This window comes from Amblyomma mixtum, chromosome 5, assembly GCF_055824585.1.
Source record: "Amblyomma mixtum isolate Tamu chromosome 5, ASM5582458v1, whole genome shotgun sequence".
NCBI classification, from domain to species: Eukaryota; Metazoa; Arthropoda; class Arachnida; order Ixodida; family Ixodidae; genus Amblyomma; species Amblyomma mixtum.
The window spans coordinates 78,728,704-78,744,278 of record NC_143016.1 but is presented as its reverse complement, the minus strand read 5'-3'; the positions used below and the strand labels follow the sequence as shown (position 1 = coordinate 78,744,278).

At 48.2% G+C, this 15,575-nt stretch overlaps 1 protein-coding gene across 1 annotated transcript in view; it reads left to right on the top strand.

The window, feature by feature from the left end:
• The window catches only part of LOC149342741 (A disintegrin and metalloproteinase with thrombospondin motifs 7-like), a 120,771-nt gene that overhangs the window by 66,732 nt on the left and 38,464 nt on the right, over window positions 1-15,575 (top strand). The window contains exons 3-5 of the mRNA XM_089545214.1: window positions 3,256-3,454; window positions 4,273-4,436; window positions 14,670-14,759. Coding sequence (XP_089401340.1) covers window positions 3,256-3,454; window positions 4,273-4,436; window positions 14,670-14,759 — 453 coding nt within the window. The remainder of the gene's footprint in view (window positions 1-3,255; window positions 3,455-4,272; window positions 4,437-14,669; window positions 14,760-15,575) is intronic.

The following is a 15,575-nucleotide window of genomic DNA, read 5'->3' as shown; positions in this document are numbered from 1 at the left end:
TCACTAAATGAAAGAAAATATCGGAGATGCGCGTCAGCATTACGGCTGTATGAAAAGGGGGGGGGGGGGTGGGGGGGGGGCAGACGCTTGTGTTTTTCCTGTTCTTGTTTTTCTCCTTTCAGAAAGCGAGTCTAGGCTTAGGACATGCACCTGTATCATAACGATTTCGTTAATTTACTGGTGCGCTTGCATAAAATGCCTCGTCGGGGAAACTAAATGTGCTCTTTGTCATAAAATTCGTTCATTGGCTAGAGGGAGGTGTCGCCACCACATCGGAAGTGACGTCAGTTCCGGTAAAGGCATCAGAACCTTCCATTGCTATCGCATTGCCAACGCACAATATAATTATGTATCTGTGTTTACTTTTTGCGTGCTAGTCCGTTCTGAAAGGCGGAGCCAATTCTTCTCCGCAGGATTTGATGATGCGGGCGTAATCTTTTGCTGCGAAATTTTGTTCCGCTGAAAAGTGCTGCAACGCTTTTTCTCGCGGCGAACTGAGGAGCAACAGCTGCCCTAGTGTTCCTTTTTTTTCTTGTGGGTGCTTTTGTTGAGTGCAGAGGCGTCTCTATATTCTGCCATACTCTTAGCGTTTCCGAACATGTCGTTTATAAATCGTGGGATGCCTGCCGTGACGTGAGCAATATGGAGTATGCTGCGAGCAGCCCCTGCTTCTCCCATAACCCGCGTTCATTCGCCTCCATGTAGCCGGCGCGGAGCGTGTAGGTCCCTAGAAGAAAAATAAATAGAAAGGGAAAATAACCAACTTCAGCGCAGTGCCTGCTGCTCCCGTTATTTCACGAAGTGCCCCCTGGTGCGCATAATAATCACCTCCTTGTGCGGCGGTTCTTTCCGCTCGCATGGGTTTCAATCAGTGCCGTCGCGCACCCCCTCCCCCCCTTTCACTGTTCGTCTCTACTGGCTCCTTCTGGATCTGCCGCAGCACGAGTGCCCTATGCCGCCGCACGAGGGCAGCAGCAGCAGCAACAAGCGGTGCTGGGATATCCATGCATGAAAGCTCGATTTGTTGAACGTTCGTTTGCTCCCTCGGGGAAATTCTTGTAGGACGAGACGGCTTGTCATTAGAAGCGGCGGTCGCTGTCGTGAAAAGAAAAAGAAAAAGTTGCTCACTTTGATCATTTCTTCCGGACCTCGGTTTGGGCTCTCATGTTTTCCCCTGATTCTCTCGGTCTCTTTTGCTCGAGCGAATTTTCTCGGAACAAGGCTACATATGGCGGCTTGGAGAGAAACGCTGTTCGCAATTGTGTGCCCTTTGTAATGAGATACGGGTTGTGCGCTGTGCAAACTTTTAGACAAGGGCGTTATTAGTTCCTGAACACATGCGCTTGACGTACCGTTAGCTGCAGCGGTGTCGTTTTTTTTATTATTGCAGATAACGAAGGCGCAAAATGGTGTCTGAATTACGAGCTATCATCAGAGCAAAGCCCTGTCTCCTTGATCCGTTCCTAACTTTAGCCAGTTTCAGCCGTTGTATTCATGAAGAGAAAAATTGCCGTTCTGGGATTAATGAGTTTTGTGTCGCGACATACCAGCTCTAAAAGAAACGATTCCAATTCGCGCTCGGTTTAAACTGAGATTGAGGGGAAGTTGAGTTTCGCAGAAACAGTTCTCTTGGCATATTTGTACACTGTCGAGTTTGATGGCAACTCGACCTGCACAATCAAGAACAAATTTTCATCACCATCGAGCGTCTTCAGACCACGCTGCAGTCTAATGAATCAGAACATCACATGAGCGCGTCAGTGACGCATCGCAACAGCAATGTTCGGCTGTATTTAAACCACAGCAACATGAGCTGTGCTGTTAGTCATGCTTCACCAGGCGTCCACATCATTTCTACAGCATGTAAAGGTACTAGCAATAACTTTTTCTTTTTTTTTTGTTGAGCACATAAAATTCTCATTTAGTGTGTGTCTGGAGTATATTTATCAGGTGTGCTTCAACTAAGAGTTCGTTTATTTTATCTCTGTCGGGTATATTTTCATTGGTAAAATGTCATCGGATTGGTTTCTATCATTTTTTTCTTCGGTGACTTGCCATTCTTCGCGGCTTTCAGTTCAGGCTTACCATGAATAAGAAAAATGAAAAAGACTTTCGCCACTGTACGCTGGAGGCTGCCGCGTGCTGCGTAGGCTTCCTACGCAAAAATTATGCCCTCCTTCTCTTTAGTCAGCGGACTCCGATTGGCTGTTAACTGGCATACACGGGTGCAAGTACTCTACAGCAACCGCTATGTCGCCCGTGTGATCACTGCGCACATATTTCTGGTCTTTGCTGCAGGTTGGAACGAGGATAAAGAATAGTGCCTATCTCGAAGCCATTCCTTCCTCCCTTTTGCCGAACATATAGCAGCTAGCAAACTTCCCAGCAGCCGTGGGCTCTCTACCGCCTGAGAAGCGGGCTTTGCCGTAGGCAAAGTCTGCATGCGACAAAGCCCCTACACCGCTGCTGTGGGGACGGGTGATCACGTCAGCCGGTGCTGAGAAGTACTCGGAAACTTTCTTGAAACACGTCGTAACGTATCAGATCTCTCAGAAAAATAAAAAAGGCCGAGAATATTTAGCATGTTTTGAGATTATGGCCTTGTGCTGCGTGATGAAAATGGAGAAGGTAAGGAACACGGAGTCATATTAACAGTGCCGCTCGTAAGGTTTCGAAGGAAGATCGGTTTACAGTTGGACGGCACCTTCAGCCATCATCTGGTAAACTATCGTGATTGGCCAGCTCACGGTCACCTGCCAGTCAGGAACCACCCTTACATCTCTTATTGTGGAAGTGAAGCTTTTTTGAACTTGGACTGCCGATTTGAACTTTGAAGTTGTTGTTGGCTGTGTCCCACTGCACATGATATGAAAGAAAGGCTACGTACGTCATGTTACACCATGCCAGAAAGGCTTGGAGTAGATGAGAGTCCACAGCATGTGTGGTCTGCGGTTGAAATCACGCTCACTCAGTCACTGTCGCGTATCTCAGCCCGCTCCCCTCCATGTGAACTTACTAGGAAGGTCTGGTCAAATGCGTTGGAGCTATCCTGAAATCCTAACGCCAGACTTGGTGTTATAGCACAGACGTTTCCGCTCTCACTCCCTCTACACGTAAAGCGTGAGGGGAGTTGAAATGCCGAAGCGTGCGTTGCGCTTTTCTGGCAGCGCCCGCGTTTGAGATTTTGCGCCGACGACACCGGTGAGGAAGATGATTAGTAATGGCTGTCTGTACGCTCTCCCTGCCCCAATATAGGCCGGCTTTGTACGCACTGACCGCGAGGACTACCTGGTGGAGCCGCTGGCGCCTCCGCGGGGCCACGACGACCCGCAGCCCCATCTGGTCTACAAACGTTCCGCCGCCCCGGAAAGCGGCGACTTTCTCGGCGAGTGGCTCTCGCGCGAGGGCCTGGATGCACAGGCACCCCCGGCTGCATCGTTCTGCGCCACCAGCGGTGAGTGGGGAGGACGACACAAGAGGGAATGCCCAGACGCGGTGGTCGGTTAGACACCTAAGCTTTGAAAAGAAACTGTATCACCGAAATGAGAACGGAAGTGTGGTGCGGACCCAAGACTCTCCCCAACACTTCCTTTACGTCCAAACGTAACACCTTCCGCTCTGAGTGCGGTTTCAGTGCCAGAGTCTCAAGTGTATATGCCGTGCCGTTTGTTACTCAAGCTCTTCCGGGGACTTTTATTGACATCTTTCGTTCGTTTACGCTCACGTTACGAATACGTGCGAAATTAGGAGGGTAGCTTTTAAGAGAACAAAAAAGAGAAAAAAAAAGTTTTTGGAAGGTTTCGGCCTCCTTTATTGCGCAATATTTTATTTATATTCTTATAGTGAGCTTCCCTACAATCGCAAAGAAAATATTTGTCCTTTATCGCTGATGAGAACTTGGACTTGGGCCTTGAGAACGGAACGAATGCTCTTTCTCGCTCGCTTACCTCAGTGCCCCCCTCTCGACTGCATCCGCCATGTTTTGTAGACAACGGGTCTATAAGTTTCTAATTTTTCCCGGGTGCCCTTTGTTAAAGCCACACTTTAACACAGCGACTAAACAACTTCCGGAGCGTCGGCTCTCTTGCTTCCGATAACCGCAGGCCGGTGGTAACGAGTGCCCGTCTTCTCCTCCTCATTTTCAAGGGCTGGTACGCACTACTGACCTGGTGTCCGCAAGCATGCTTTTATGCGTTCGGGCCTCGCACGTTGTTCGGAAAGAGTTGCGGGCAACCCTTCTGCATCATGCGGTGCCGTTGTCGCGTCGTGCAGGGGCCGGCTCTTCCTCCTCCTCTGGGACGTTGCGGGAGCATCGGCGCCGCCGCTCGGTAAGCCTGGAGCGCAACGTGGAGACGCTACTCGTGGCCGACCGCACCATGGTGGAGTACTACTCCAACGAGGACCTGCAGACCTATCTGCTCACCGTGCTCAACATGGTGAGTCGTGAGCACGTCGCATGCTGACCACCGACGTCGGATATCGAGTCCGACAAGGCGTCGACATCTTAGCGCTGCGCTCGGAGTGAGAGTTTGGCTTGGTGCTCCCTATGTCCGTGCTTGCCGAGGCAGAGATGCAGCATTCCTTCCTTCCTTCCTTCCTTCCTTCCTTCCTTCCTTCCTTCCTTCCTTCCTTCCTTCCTTCCTTCCTTCCTTCCTTCCTTCCTTCCTTCCTTCCTTCCTTCCTTCCTTCCTTCCTTCCTTCCTTCCTTCCTTCCTTCCTTCCTTCCTTCCTTCCTTCCTTCCTTCCTTCCTTCCTTCCTTCCTTCCTTCCTTCCTTCCTTCCTTCCTTCCTTCCTTCCTTCCTTCCTTCCTTCCTTCCTTCCTTCCTTCCTTCCTTCCTTCCTTCCTTCCTTCCTTCCTTCCTTCCTTCCTTCCTTCCTTCCTTCCTTCCTTCCTTCCTTCCTTCCTTCCTTCCTTCCTTCCTTCCTTCCTTCCTTCCTTCCTTCCTTCCTTCCTTCCTTCCTTCCTTCCTTCCTTCCTTCCTTCCTTCCTTCCTTCCTTCCTTCCTTCCTTCCTTCCTTCCTTCCTTCCTTCCTTCCTTCCTTCCTTCCTTCCTTCCTTCCTTCCTTCCTTCCTTCCTTCCTTCCTTCCTTCCTTCCTTCCTTCCTTCCTTCCTTCCTTCCTTCCTTCCTTCCTTCCTTCCTTCCTTCCTTCCTTCCTTCCTTCCTTCCTTCCTTCCTTCCTTCCTTCCTTCCTTCCTTCCTTCCTTCCTTCCTTCCTTCCTTCCTTCCTTCCTTCCTTCCTTCCTTCCTTCCTTCCTTCCTTCCTTCCTTCCTTCCTTCCTTCCTTCCTTCCTTCCTTCCTTCCTTCCTTCCTTCCTTCCTTCCTTCCTTCCTTCCTTCCTTCCTTCCTTCCTTCCTTCCTTCCTTCCTTCCTTCCTTCCTTCCTTCCTTCCTTCCTTCCTTCCTTCCTTCCTTCCTTCCTTCCTTCCTTCCTTCCTTCCTTCCTTCCTTCCTTCCTTCCTTCCTTCCTTCCTTCCTTCCTTCCTTCCTTCCTTCCTTCCTTCCTTCCTTCCTTCCTTCCTTCCTTCCTTCCTTCCTTCCTTCCTTCCTTCCTTCCTTCCTTCCTTCCTTCCTTCCTTCCTTCCTTCCTTCCTTCCTTCCTTCCTTCCTTCCTTCCTTCCTTCCTTCCTTCCTTCCTTCCTTCCTTCCTTCCTTCCTTCCTTCCTTCCTTCCTTCCTTCCTTCCTTCCTTCCTTCCTTCCTTCCTTCCTTCCTTCCTTCCTTCCTTCCTTCCTTCCTTCCTTCCTTCCTTCCTTCCTTCCTTCCTTCCTTCCTTCCTTCCTTCCTTCCTTCCTTCCTTCCTTCCTTCCTTCCTTCCTTCCTTCCTTCCTTCCTTCCTTCCTTCCTTCCTTCCTTCCTTCCTTCCTTCCTTCCTTCCTTCCTTCCTTCCTTCCTTCCTTCCTTCCTTCCTTCCTTCCTTCCTTCCTTCCTTCCTTCCTTCCTTCCTTCCTTCCTTCCTTCCTTCCTTCCTTCCTTCCTTCCTTCCTTCCTTCCTTCCTTCCTTCCTTCCTTCCTTCCTTCCTTCCTTCCTTCCTTCCTTCCTTCCTTCCTTCCTTCCTTCCTTCCTTCCTTCCTTCCTTCCTTCCTTCCTTCCTTCCTTCCTTCCTTCCTTCCTTCCTTCCTTCCTTCCTTCCTTCCTTCCTTCCTTCCTTCCTTCCTTCCTTCCTTCCTTCCTTCCTTCCTTCCTTCCTTCCTTCCTTCCTTCCTTCCTTCCTTCCTTCCTTCCTTCCTTCCTTCCTTCCTTCCTTCACCTATTTTTTGATACAGGAGGCCTTCTGCATACCTAGGTGCTAGAATCAGCAACTCCGTCATGAAACTTGTCGTGGCTTGCAGGGATGGAAAGGTCGCCTAATAAGCACTGCTGTGCAACGAAGAGAGCTATACACAACAGTTTTGCAGGAAAAGCGCATGTTCTCATGGTGCTCATGTATTACCTGCATGGCTATCGAACATCATTCTATTCGCGAGTGGCAGTAGGCGTTGGCGGTTCCAACTGTAGGCCCGCCTGTTTAAACGAATTACTTCTTTCATAGCATCATGCGGCGCTCGAGTTGATTTGCCCAATTGCTCCAGAGTAGCGAGAATTTCTATTCTTTAGCATTTGTTTGCCATTTAAGGCTACTTTTGCGCCCCCCCCCCCCCCCCCCCGTAATGTTTTTTGTTCGTAATCCCGATATTATTCATATACGTTCTCATTTCCGCCCTTATTGCTGTTGAAACGGACAAGCTGATCTTGAGGAATCTCGATTGCCTCATAGTGTTCCTTGTGGCACGACTACGTCAGTTGCTCACCGAGATGTTCAACTCGTCCGACGGTGCATGCTCGTCTCAGACTCAGGAAAAATAATTCTAAAAAGAAACCACAGTTCAATAAAATGACACATTCAAACTAAACAACTGTCAGCGCATGAGGGCGACAGTTGTTCAAATCCCCCATTTCGTTTTTTCGCCTCTTCCTTCGACCAATTTCTGACCTGCTGCCTTAAAAGCCCCGAGAGCACATCGCTTCTACCCTAGGGCATTCCATTTGGCTTGACCGTCGTCCCGCTTTATTATCGTTTTGCTCCAAGGCAGTCCCGCGAGCCGTTTTCGTTCACCGTCAGATCGCCTCTTATCCCGGACTTGACGGGGGCGCCGGTACCTCTCAATCACATTGCCACGTTATCGGGACGCAGCCGTGCGCGCAGGAGCAGCTAGTGCAGAGAGAACTCACTCCAAGACACTACCAGAAAGCGGCTTCCACGATGAACCTTTTTCTCGGCGCGTCATTTTTTCCCGGCAAAGGGAGCAAATGAGCTTTGTTTCATCCTCCGGGCGCCCCTCGGCAAACACGCACGTTTCCGCGGCAGCATGAAGCCAATATAAAGCCCCATGTCTCTGGCCCCAACGCCGCTATTTCTCTCTGCGTCCATGCATCACGGTTCTCGGGGGAGATGATTGTTAACTTTTCTTTTTTGTCAACTTCCTCTTTCCGACTTTTTCTTTTCTTTTTCTTCCGCGCGAGGCCCGAACTTGGAGCTCGGTAGGCCCCAATAAGACTAAAAGCTGGGAAGTGCAGAGCTTCCTTTCGCACTGCGTGCTTGCGTGCATCTTTTCCGCCTTACAGCGGACGATGAAGACAAAGCACGCGTCTGCACCGTACGTCCACGACGAGCTCAGACACCAATCCTTGCGTCTCAGGTGGCAAGTGCTGTGACGCACGATCGCGCCACTTGTTGCGTGCACCGCGGAGGAAACTGTACTTCATTTTCGGCGCAAAACTGCCCCGAACTGACTTTGTGCGCCGAGTCGGAGGCGCAGGGGCTTCTCGCGTGGAGTCAGGTTTTGTCAGCGCTGCATGCAACTAGGAGGGAAGCGAAGTTTTACGGGGTGCTGCGCTCTTCTAACTCGATAAGCCGCGGGAGGCCCGCCCAGATTAAAGTACCGCGCTCACGCCGCCATTCGTCGTGGTTGCGCTGCTTCCTCGGGCTACCGCCAGATTGCGCCCGCTTCTCTAATTAACCTCGTCGGAAACCAGTTTTTTGTCGGACGGCTATCACTCCTCGGTTTTGTATTGTCTTGCTTTGGGTGTCTTGCTTTTTCTTTTCTTCCCCTTGCGCGCGTGACCTTGATCGGCTTGACTGCTCGATTGTCGACCATATTTCTGCACTGCCGCACTGGGATGCCGCTGAGATGGCCTCACGGGGTTACTAGGCGTTGAAATCGTCCACGGTCTTAATACTTCTGCAGCGGACGGATATGACACAGGTTAATTTCATTGGGCAGTTCAGTGGTGAGGAATAGCGATGCCGCTTTTGCTTGCAAATATGTCGCTTAAAAGATGTAAGCTGAACAACATCAACTCTGGTCGGGAAGCAGTTCCCACATAACTTCTGTGGTATAATTTTCATTTGTTAACTTTGGCATCAATAAGATTGTGGGCAGGGACATTGTGCGCTTTTTTTTTTCGTGTTTACATGGCCTACGGCCGCAATCTGCGCAGCGGCTATCTAGACTGCTGGCCGGAGATAGTGTCGAGCTAGAGAAAGGTCGTTTATTTTTTCTTATTTCGTTTCCTTCGCTTGTTTTTCTTTTTTATCAGAGAAAGTAAGCTGTCCGCCCAGAGCATGTCTTTTCTCAAGTGAGAATAAGAAGGTGACGGTGTCCGGTGGCGTGTTTCATTCCGTCGCCGGCGTAGCTGGATGTAGAGATCTCCGTCAGGAGATGCTGTCTGGGAAGCTTTTCTCGCAGTGAGGGGCTGCGCGATGGCAACTGGTCTCCTAAATATTTGATTAGGATTGCGCCTGCGCACATTCCTGGCGCCACCCAGCGTCTGCTTACTATCCGCTTTCCTCTGCGCAGCACTTCACTCATTCTTGCAGAGGGGAGAGAGAGAGAGAGAGTGAGTGAGTGAGAAAGAGAAAGAGAGACAGACGCCCGGCTGCAACGGGCATTGTTGCATCTGGTGAAGCGCATGCGCACAGGAAGTTTTTTTTCTTTTTCCAGTTGGCAACTCTGGCGTTTTTTTTCCCTGGTGATTGGCTCATATATCCGGCCTCGCATTGTTTGCAGTTTTTTTTTTTTTCAAACACGTCGGTGAATGACACTGGACTGTCAGGGAAAAGGAGTGTCGGTTGCAGGGTTTTTTACGATCATGAAGTTGGAAAGAATGGCCGGGATAGTTGGCACGGATCCATTGCGGTGTGAGCAACCTTTTAACTCATCGAGTGTTATGGAGAGGAAGTTAACTCCGCGAATTAAACAATATCTTGACTAAGAAAAAAAGATGGCCGCTAAATTTCGACGAAAAAAAGACGTCATCGTCTTTTAATCCTGCTAAATGTCCGCTGGTTACGCCTGCCTTCGCCTATTCTTCTGGATGAGGTCGCGGCGCCCGCGTTCACATTCTGCATCGCTATGGTGCCTTCTTCGGCTTCGTCTTCGGTTTCAATCAGCCCGCATAACACATGCTTCGATGACTGCGAAATGAGCCCAGATATCAATATAGCTTGTTGGAGAGTTTCCCCACTCTCCGACAAATACTTGCAGGTTGCAGATACGTCACCATTAATTAAACGCCGTGGTGTTCTTCTGCGAGCACCTTGCCAGCGCCTTGCCGGTGGCTGTCTTTCTGACAATGACTCACAGAACGCTGGTTCGGAGTGGTACAGGTTGTCTGTACGGGCTTCGAGGAAGCGCGCAGAAGCTGGACGTAGGCTTTAGGTGCCCATGTTAGCTCAACTGATGAAGAAGTCCAGCAACTATGACACTAGCATAGTTTGTCGTTGGAGTTATGGAAAGTGGATTAGTGGATTAGAGGGAGGTGTTGTATGAACGACTTAATTTTCGAGATAACCTAATTTTCATTTTTCGCGCATCGCCTACAGCTCGCAAGAAATATATCCGACGAATGATTTCGGCAAAGTGTCCATATTTTTTTGGACTGCAGAACTTTTACTGTCCTACAGAAAGGGGAGTTTTTTTAGGCTCCCCACTTAGATGACGGCCAAAAGGTCTTGATTTCGGCGGCTTCGGCCAGTCGGACGGCTTCTAGTTGAATCTCTGAACTGGAGCTGAATAATGTAGCCTCTCACTGGCCGAGTGACTTTATTTTGCGACCCCAAAGGATAGGATTAAGGTTAGCTTTATTTGTGCAGAGCTTACAGAGATGTGAATATTGAACCGGGTAATAAAGGCTGCACATCGCCGGGTTCGGAAATGTATTCGTTTGCAGGCGACGCTAAGTGGTGGCCTGGCTTTTGGTTGGCGTTTTGTCAGCTGGGGGGTACCTATAGTCCTGCTGAGTCTGTAATGTTGTGTAATCTTTCGATACCACACAAGACGATCCCTATCTGTGAAGCCCTCGGTACGACCTCCAGCTCGGAAAGCGAGACCTTGAGCCAGTTCGTCAGCTGCTTCATTAAAAGCGACGGATGCGTGTGCAGGTATCCAGATTACTTGAATTTTGCGATCGTCCGTTGTGGTCCGCAGGATTCCGCTCGTCAGCGGGGAGATCCTTCCTCTGGCGAAGTTCATTACTGCACCCTTTCGGGGGGGGGGGGGTTCGGTTGGGCAGCCCCAACTCTTGCTTGACACATCTGCGAATAATTTCGTCCAGCTTTTTCTTTTCCGCCTCTTTTAGATTGAAGAAGAGAGCTACGTATGCTATCCCGCTTATTACGAAGGCTTGTACGAGTCTAATTAGATTTGTTCCTTTCATTACGTATCGCCTTTTGACGACCTTACGGATGAGGCTTATGGTCTGCTGCGCGCAGAAATTCGTGATCTCAGCACGTTGGTCCTGTCTGAAACTAGAAGTAGAAAGTACCGTGGTACAATTTGCTGGCGGGCTTTCTTTCCGAAGAGGATATGCCATTCTTTCTAGAAACGGCTTTCCTCGCTACTCACGGCTGGGTGCTGAAGCGGATGTTTAAAGGGTTTAACCTTCCTGAACCATCGCCCGAGTTTCTGTCCGTTCGCTCGTTTTTGTTTATTTGCTTTTTTTTTATATCGCTTCTCTCTCAGTGAAGTGTCCAGATGATCCCAGAAACTTCCACAAAAAACCGGTCGGAGCTTTCGACGGCTCCTGCGAGTAAAGCTCTATATTGACAGTGAGAGCGAGACGAGTTAACGAAAAGAAATTTTTAGGGGCCTGACTGGAGATTGCGGAATTCGGCAGGTGCTCCAGTCACTTCCAAAGGTGTTGTCTTCGAAAAACAACATATATCAGTGTTCTTTCCTTTTTATCCACTGTCGATTTACCGTTGAGGTGAGTGTCGCGACAGTGGGGCACCACTTACCAAAGCATATGATCTTTGTATGTGCTTTGCAGCATCAAAAAGCAGACAGACCTTGATCGGAGTAGAGGGGAGCACGAACGGGCCTGCTGCATTAGTTCCGTGAAAGTCAATGTTCGCTAAATATTCTTATACCTTTATTTTTGCCGAACTCGCAAAATAATTAGCTCACGAAGAATAAGTCATTTACAGTACGCCAGAAGTTGTACTTATTAGTTGCGTGACGGCTGTCTTAGGCACGATACAAAGGAGGCGCGGCTAATTGTCGGCCTATCTTATTTCGTTAACAGTTATTTTCAATTTGTTTGGAATTATTACTTATAATTTCACTCGCTGAAAACATCTAATCTTGTTAGGTAATGTTACAATCCAACGTATTTTTCCTTGAACAACCCCTACATATAGCCTTCGTAGGTTGCGAAAAAGCGTTTGACTCATTCGAAATCTCGGTAGTCATACACATATTATGCAACCAGGGTGTAGAATACTCATTAGTAAAATCACTGGAAAAGGTCTATAGCGGCTCAACGGTCACCGTAGCCTTCTCTAGAGGAAATAATAAAATCCCTATAAGGAAGGGTGTCAGACAGGGAGACACGATCTTTCCAGTACTACTCACAGCGTGTTTACAAGAGGTATTCAGGGATCTGGATTGGAAAGCGTTAATAGAGAATACCGTCTGCGATTCGCTGACGACATTGCCTTGCCTAGCTCAGGGGGCGAATTCACACTGCTTAACTAAGGGGGCATGATAGAGGACCTAGAGAGACAATGCAGGCCGGTGGGTCTGAAAATAATAACGAGAAAACTAAATTAATATTCAGCAGTCTTGGAAGGCAATAACAGTTTATGATACGCAGCGAAGCATAAGGGAATACATCTACTTAGAGGAGGTAATGACCGCAGACCCGGACCACGTGAGTGAAACAATTAGGAGAGGAAAAATGGGGCAGAGTGCGTTTGACAGGTACTCCAGATCGTGAATAAGTTGTTTACGAGTATTCTCAAGAAAAAAAGTATATAACAGCTCTATCTTAACGATACCCATTTTATATACCAGGTGTTTCAGGGAAGACTCTAAGTAATTCTCAAAAATAGGTTTTTTGAGGTAAAAATATGGCTGTTTTAAGCATAGTATTACCAGTGTTGGCGCACACCAAAAAACCGGTGAATCGTTTTATGCAATAAACTGGTTAACTAACTTTTAATGGTGAACATTTTAACTATTAGAGTTAGGCACCTAGTTGCAATCGGAGATTTGTAGCCGGTTTTTAGTAATATCCATATTAGTTTTTACAATTTAGAAAACGTGATTACCCTTGGCGCTGTGGCTCGACAAATTTGGCTTTTTTGACTAGTTACGCGCACTGGAAAGGTTGCTTCGCCTGCATGCGTTTCGAAAGTGCTTGCATATTGGCGCGGTGTAGCCAAATTTTGTCGAGCAACAGCGCCGAGGATAATCGCGTTTTCGAAATTATAAAAACTTATATGGCTATTACTAACGACCGGCTACAAATCTTTAATTGCAACCAGTTGTCTAGCTGTGATACTTAAAAAGTTGATTATCAGAAATTAGTTAACCAGCTTACTATTTCGAAAATGACCGGCTTTACGGTGTCCGCCAACACCTATAATACTTTTCTTCAAAAGCCATATTTTTTTACCCCAAAAGCCTATTTTTGATTGGTTTGCTTGGTTTGTTGGGGTTTAACGTCCCAAAGCGATTTACAGGCTGTGAGGGACGCCGTAGTGAAGGACTCCGGAAATTTCGAACACCTGGGGTTCTTTAACGTGCACTGACATCGCACAGAACACGGGCCTCTAGAATTTCGCCTCCATCGAAATTCGGCCGCCCCCGCCCGGATCGAACCCGCGTGTTTCGGGCCAGCAGCCGAGCGCCGTAACCACTGAGCCACCGCGGCGGGTAAAATTACTTAGTCTTCCCTGAAGCATCTCGTAGAGCTTTAAAATGTTACTTAGCACTGAAGCATGACCATGCCTTCAAAGCAAAGCTGTTGAAACGTGCGCTTCTTGTCTGAACGTTGAGCTTTATTTTTACTGACTTCATTTCATTTTTCTCGACGACGTTAAGTTTATCAAGTGCGCCAGTGCCTCCATAGTTACTTATTTCCACCGATCGGCTTCTCGCACTTTCCGAGAATCGCTTCGTTCTTATTGGCTGTGTTGTTGGTCGTTGCCTAATATTTACATTTCGTTTTCTCCCCGGGCACAACTTGAGCAGCTGCGTGTCGATCTCGAATTGTCGACAGCGACGACAGCAGTCCAATTTGTGGCTAGCGTACGGCGTTCAAGCAGTCCTCGTTTCTGGCGACGCGGTGCGGGTAACAAACCAAAAGCAAAACACCAACGCAGAGTTTTCACCGTGTTTGCGGTTTCAAGGCTGCCTGCTAGAAATTCACTTCTGAACCGCGGATATTCAATTTGCATTTGATGAGATTTCTGAAATCACCCTCAGACAACATCGCTTTTTTTTTTTATGTGTGCGCATGTGTCTCTCTTAGTGGCATTTGTTTTTCTGCTTTACGTATACATTGTGCTGGTTTCGTAGAAGCCGTTTAGGTATTTGTTTGTTCTTTTATTATTTTTATTTTGAGAAACTCTGTCGCTCGCGCCATCGCACACCCAAGAGCACCTCGTTCTGAGCCGCTAAGCGAACCGGCACGACCCATTTTTCTGTGTCGAAAGGGAAGGAAATGAAGTTCGCGGAAATTTACGAGGATTCTGAATTTCTCCAGATTGGTGAAAGTGCATTTTTAACGTTTCTTTTTTTTTTTTTTTTTGAGCGTCGACTGTGCTGAAATTTGTGAGTTGTAACTCATGAACGGGCCGGTGTATGTACTCATTCGCACGTGTCATCCAAGCGGTGATGAGGTGGAGGACGACTCAAGCAGGCTGGCTGGCCATCTCACACATTTTCATCCTCAATCCTCACTAAGTAAATGGCGGGAAATATGAAATTTGGGATCAACTCTTGATAAGTTTTAAGCTATTACATTTTTTTTTACTGAATTAGCGGTTATAGCAAGATTCCCCCCCCCCCCCCTTTCACAAGATGTGGCCGTCGTCTGTATGAAATGCTGTCATCATTAGCAAGTTCACATCACGCATCGTCATCGGTCAGTTCACTTAGGGAACCCATGTCTCATGTGACCCATTAATTTACAAAAGGTCATGGCGACTCATTTAACTGTGTTCGTTTCAGCTAAATGAACTCGTAGCTGGACCCCCATCACATGCACTCTTATTACATTCTTTCAACCCCTGACCTTAGTAAGCCCTTAATACATATCACAGTCGCTTAAACTAGTGCCACGTTACGTGAGCGCTCTTCAACATTTTTCTTTTGCTTTACTTTCCCGCATTCCTGTTCAGGTTTCCACCTTGTTCCACGACGCGAGCATCGGCAACGCCATCAACGTGGTCTTGGTTCGCATGATTCTACTGGAGCCGGAAGCCGCTCAGGTAAAAGCATCGCTCTGGCTGCGTTGCTGCTCACAGATCGCGCGGTTATTTTCTCGAGAATCCCATATGAGAGAAGCTTTACGTCGACACTTGAACAGGGTCACGAACCTTTCCTGACTCGATTCGCTGCACGGCGGAGGCGACATTTTCGCCTTGAAGATGTACGCTCTCACGTCCCCGTCGTCGGCACCCACTGTACTGAACGGCTGACAAACAAATAATGCTCCTAGCACGTGTTGAGGTCCTAGAAGGATAAACCATGACACGAGGAATATGGTGAAGTGGTTTACCGTGACATATTAGGTATGCGCAGAAAAATATTCATTGTTCAGTGTGTATTTATCATTTTTAAATACTTGCTTCGAGAAGCTATGACGTGAACGTCCGTGCATTAGCAGATGTGCGGCCGTTAATGTACGAATCAGAATGGCGTTCTAAGCTTCCAGTGGGCTTAACTTCTAGGCCTCGCCTTGTCAGGGTGCCCGCCGGCTGCTCTGATGGATCTGGGCTTTCTAGTAACAGCAACGCAGACTTTCAGGTATACGAATACAAAGCAATAGAAGGCCGCCAGCAGTAAGGTAAATATTGGAACAGCCATTATGGGCGCCTTAAACTGCTCAGCTTTGTCCGGTTCGTGAAATATTGAGCTCTTGAGTGTCATCTATTTTGATCGTGACCGTATTACGGCATTTTTACTCAATAAAACGGAGATAGTCTGGACACTGTCTACGCTCATACATGCGCAAAAGTGTGCGTTCTCTGTCGGCCCAGAAATAGATGGATTGTTAGGTGCATTAGACAGCGCACCTAATACAC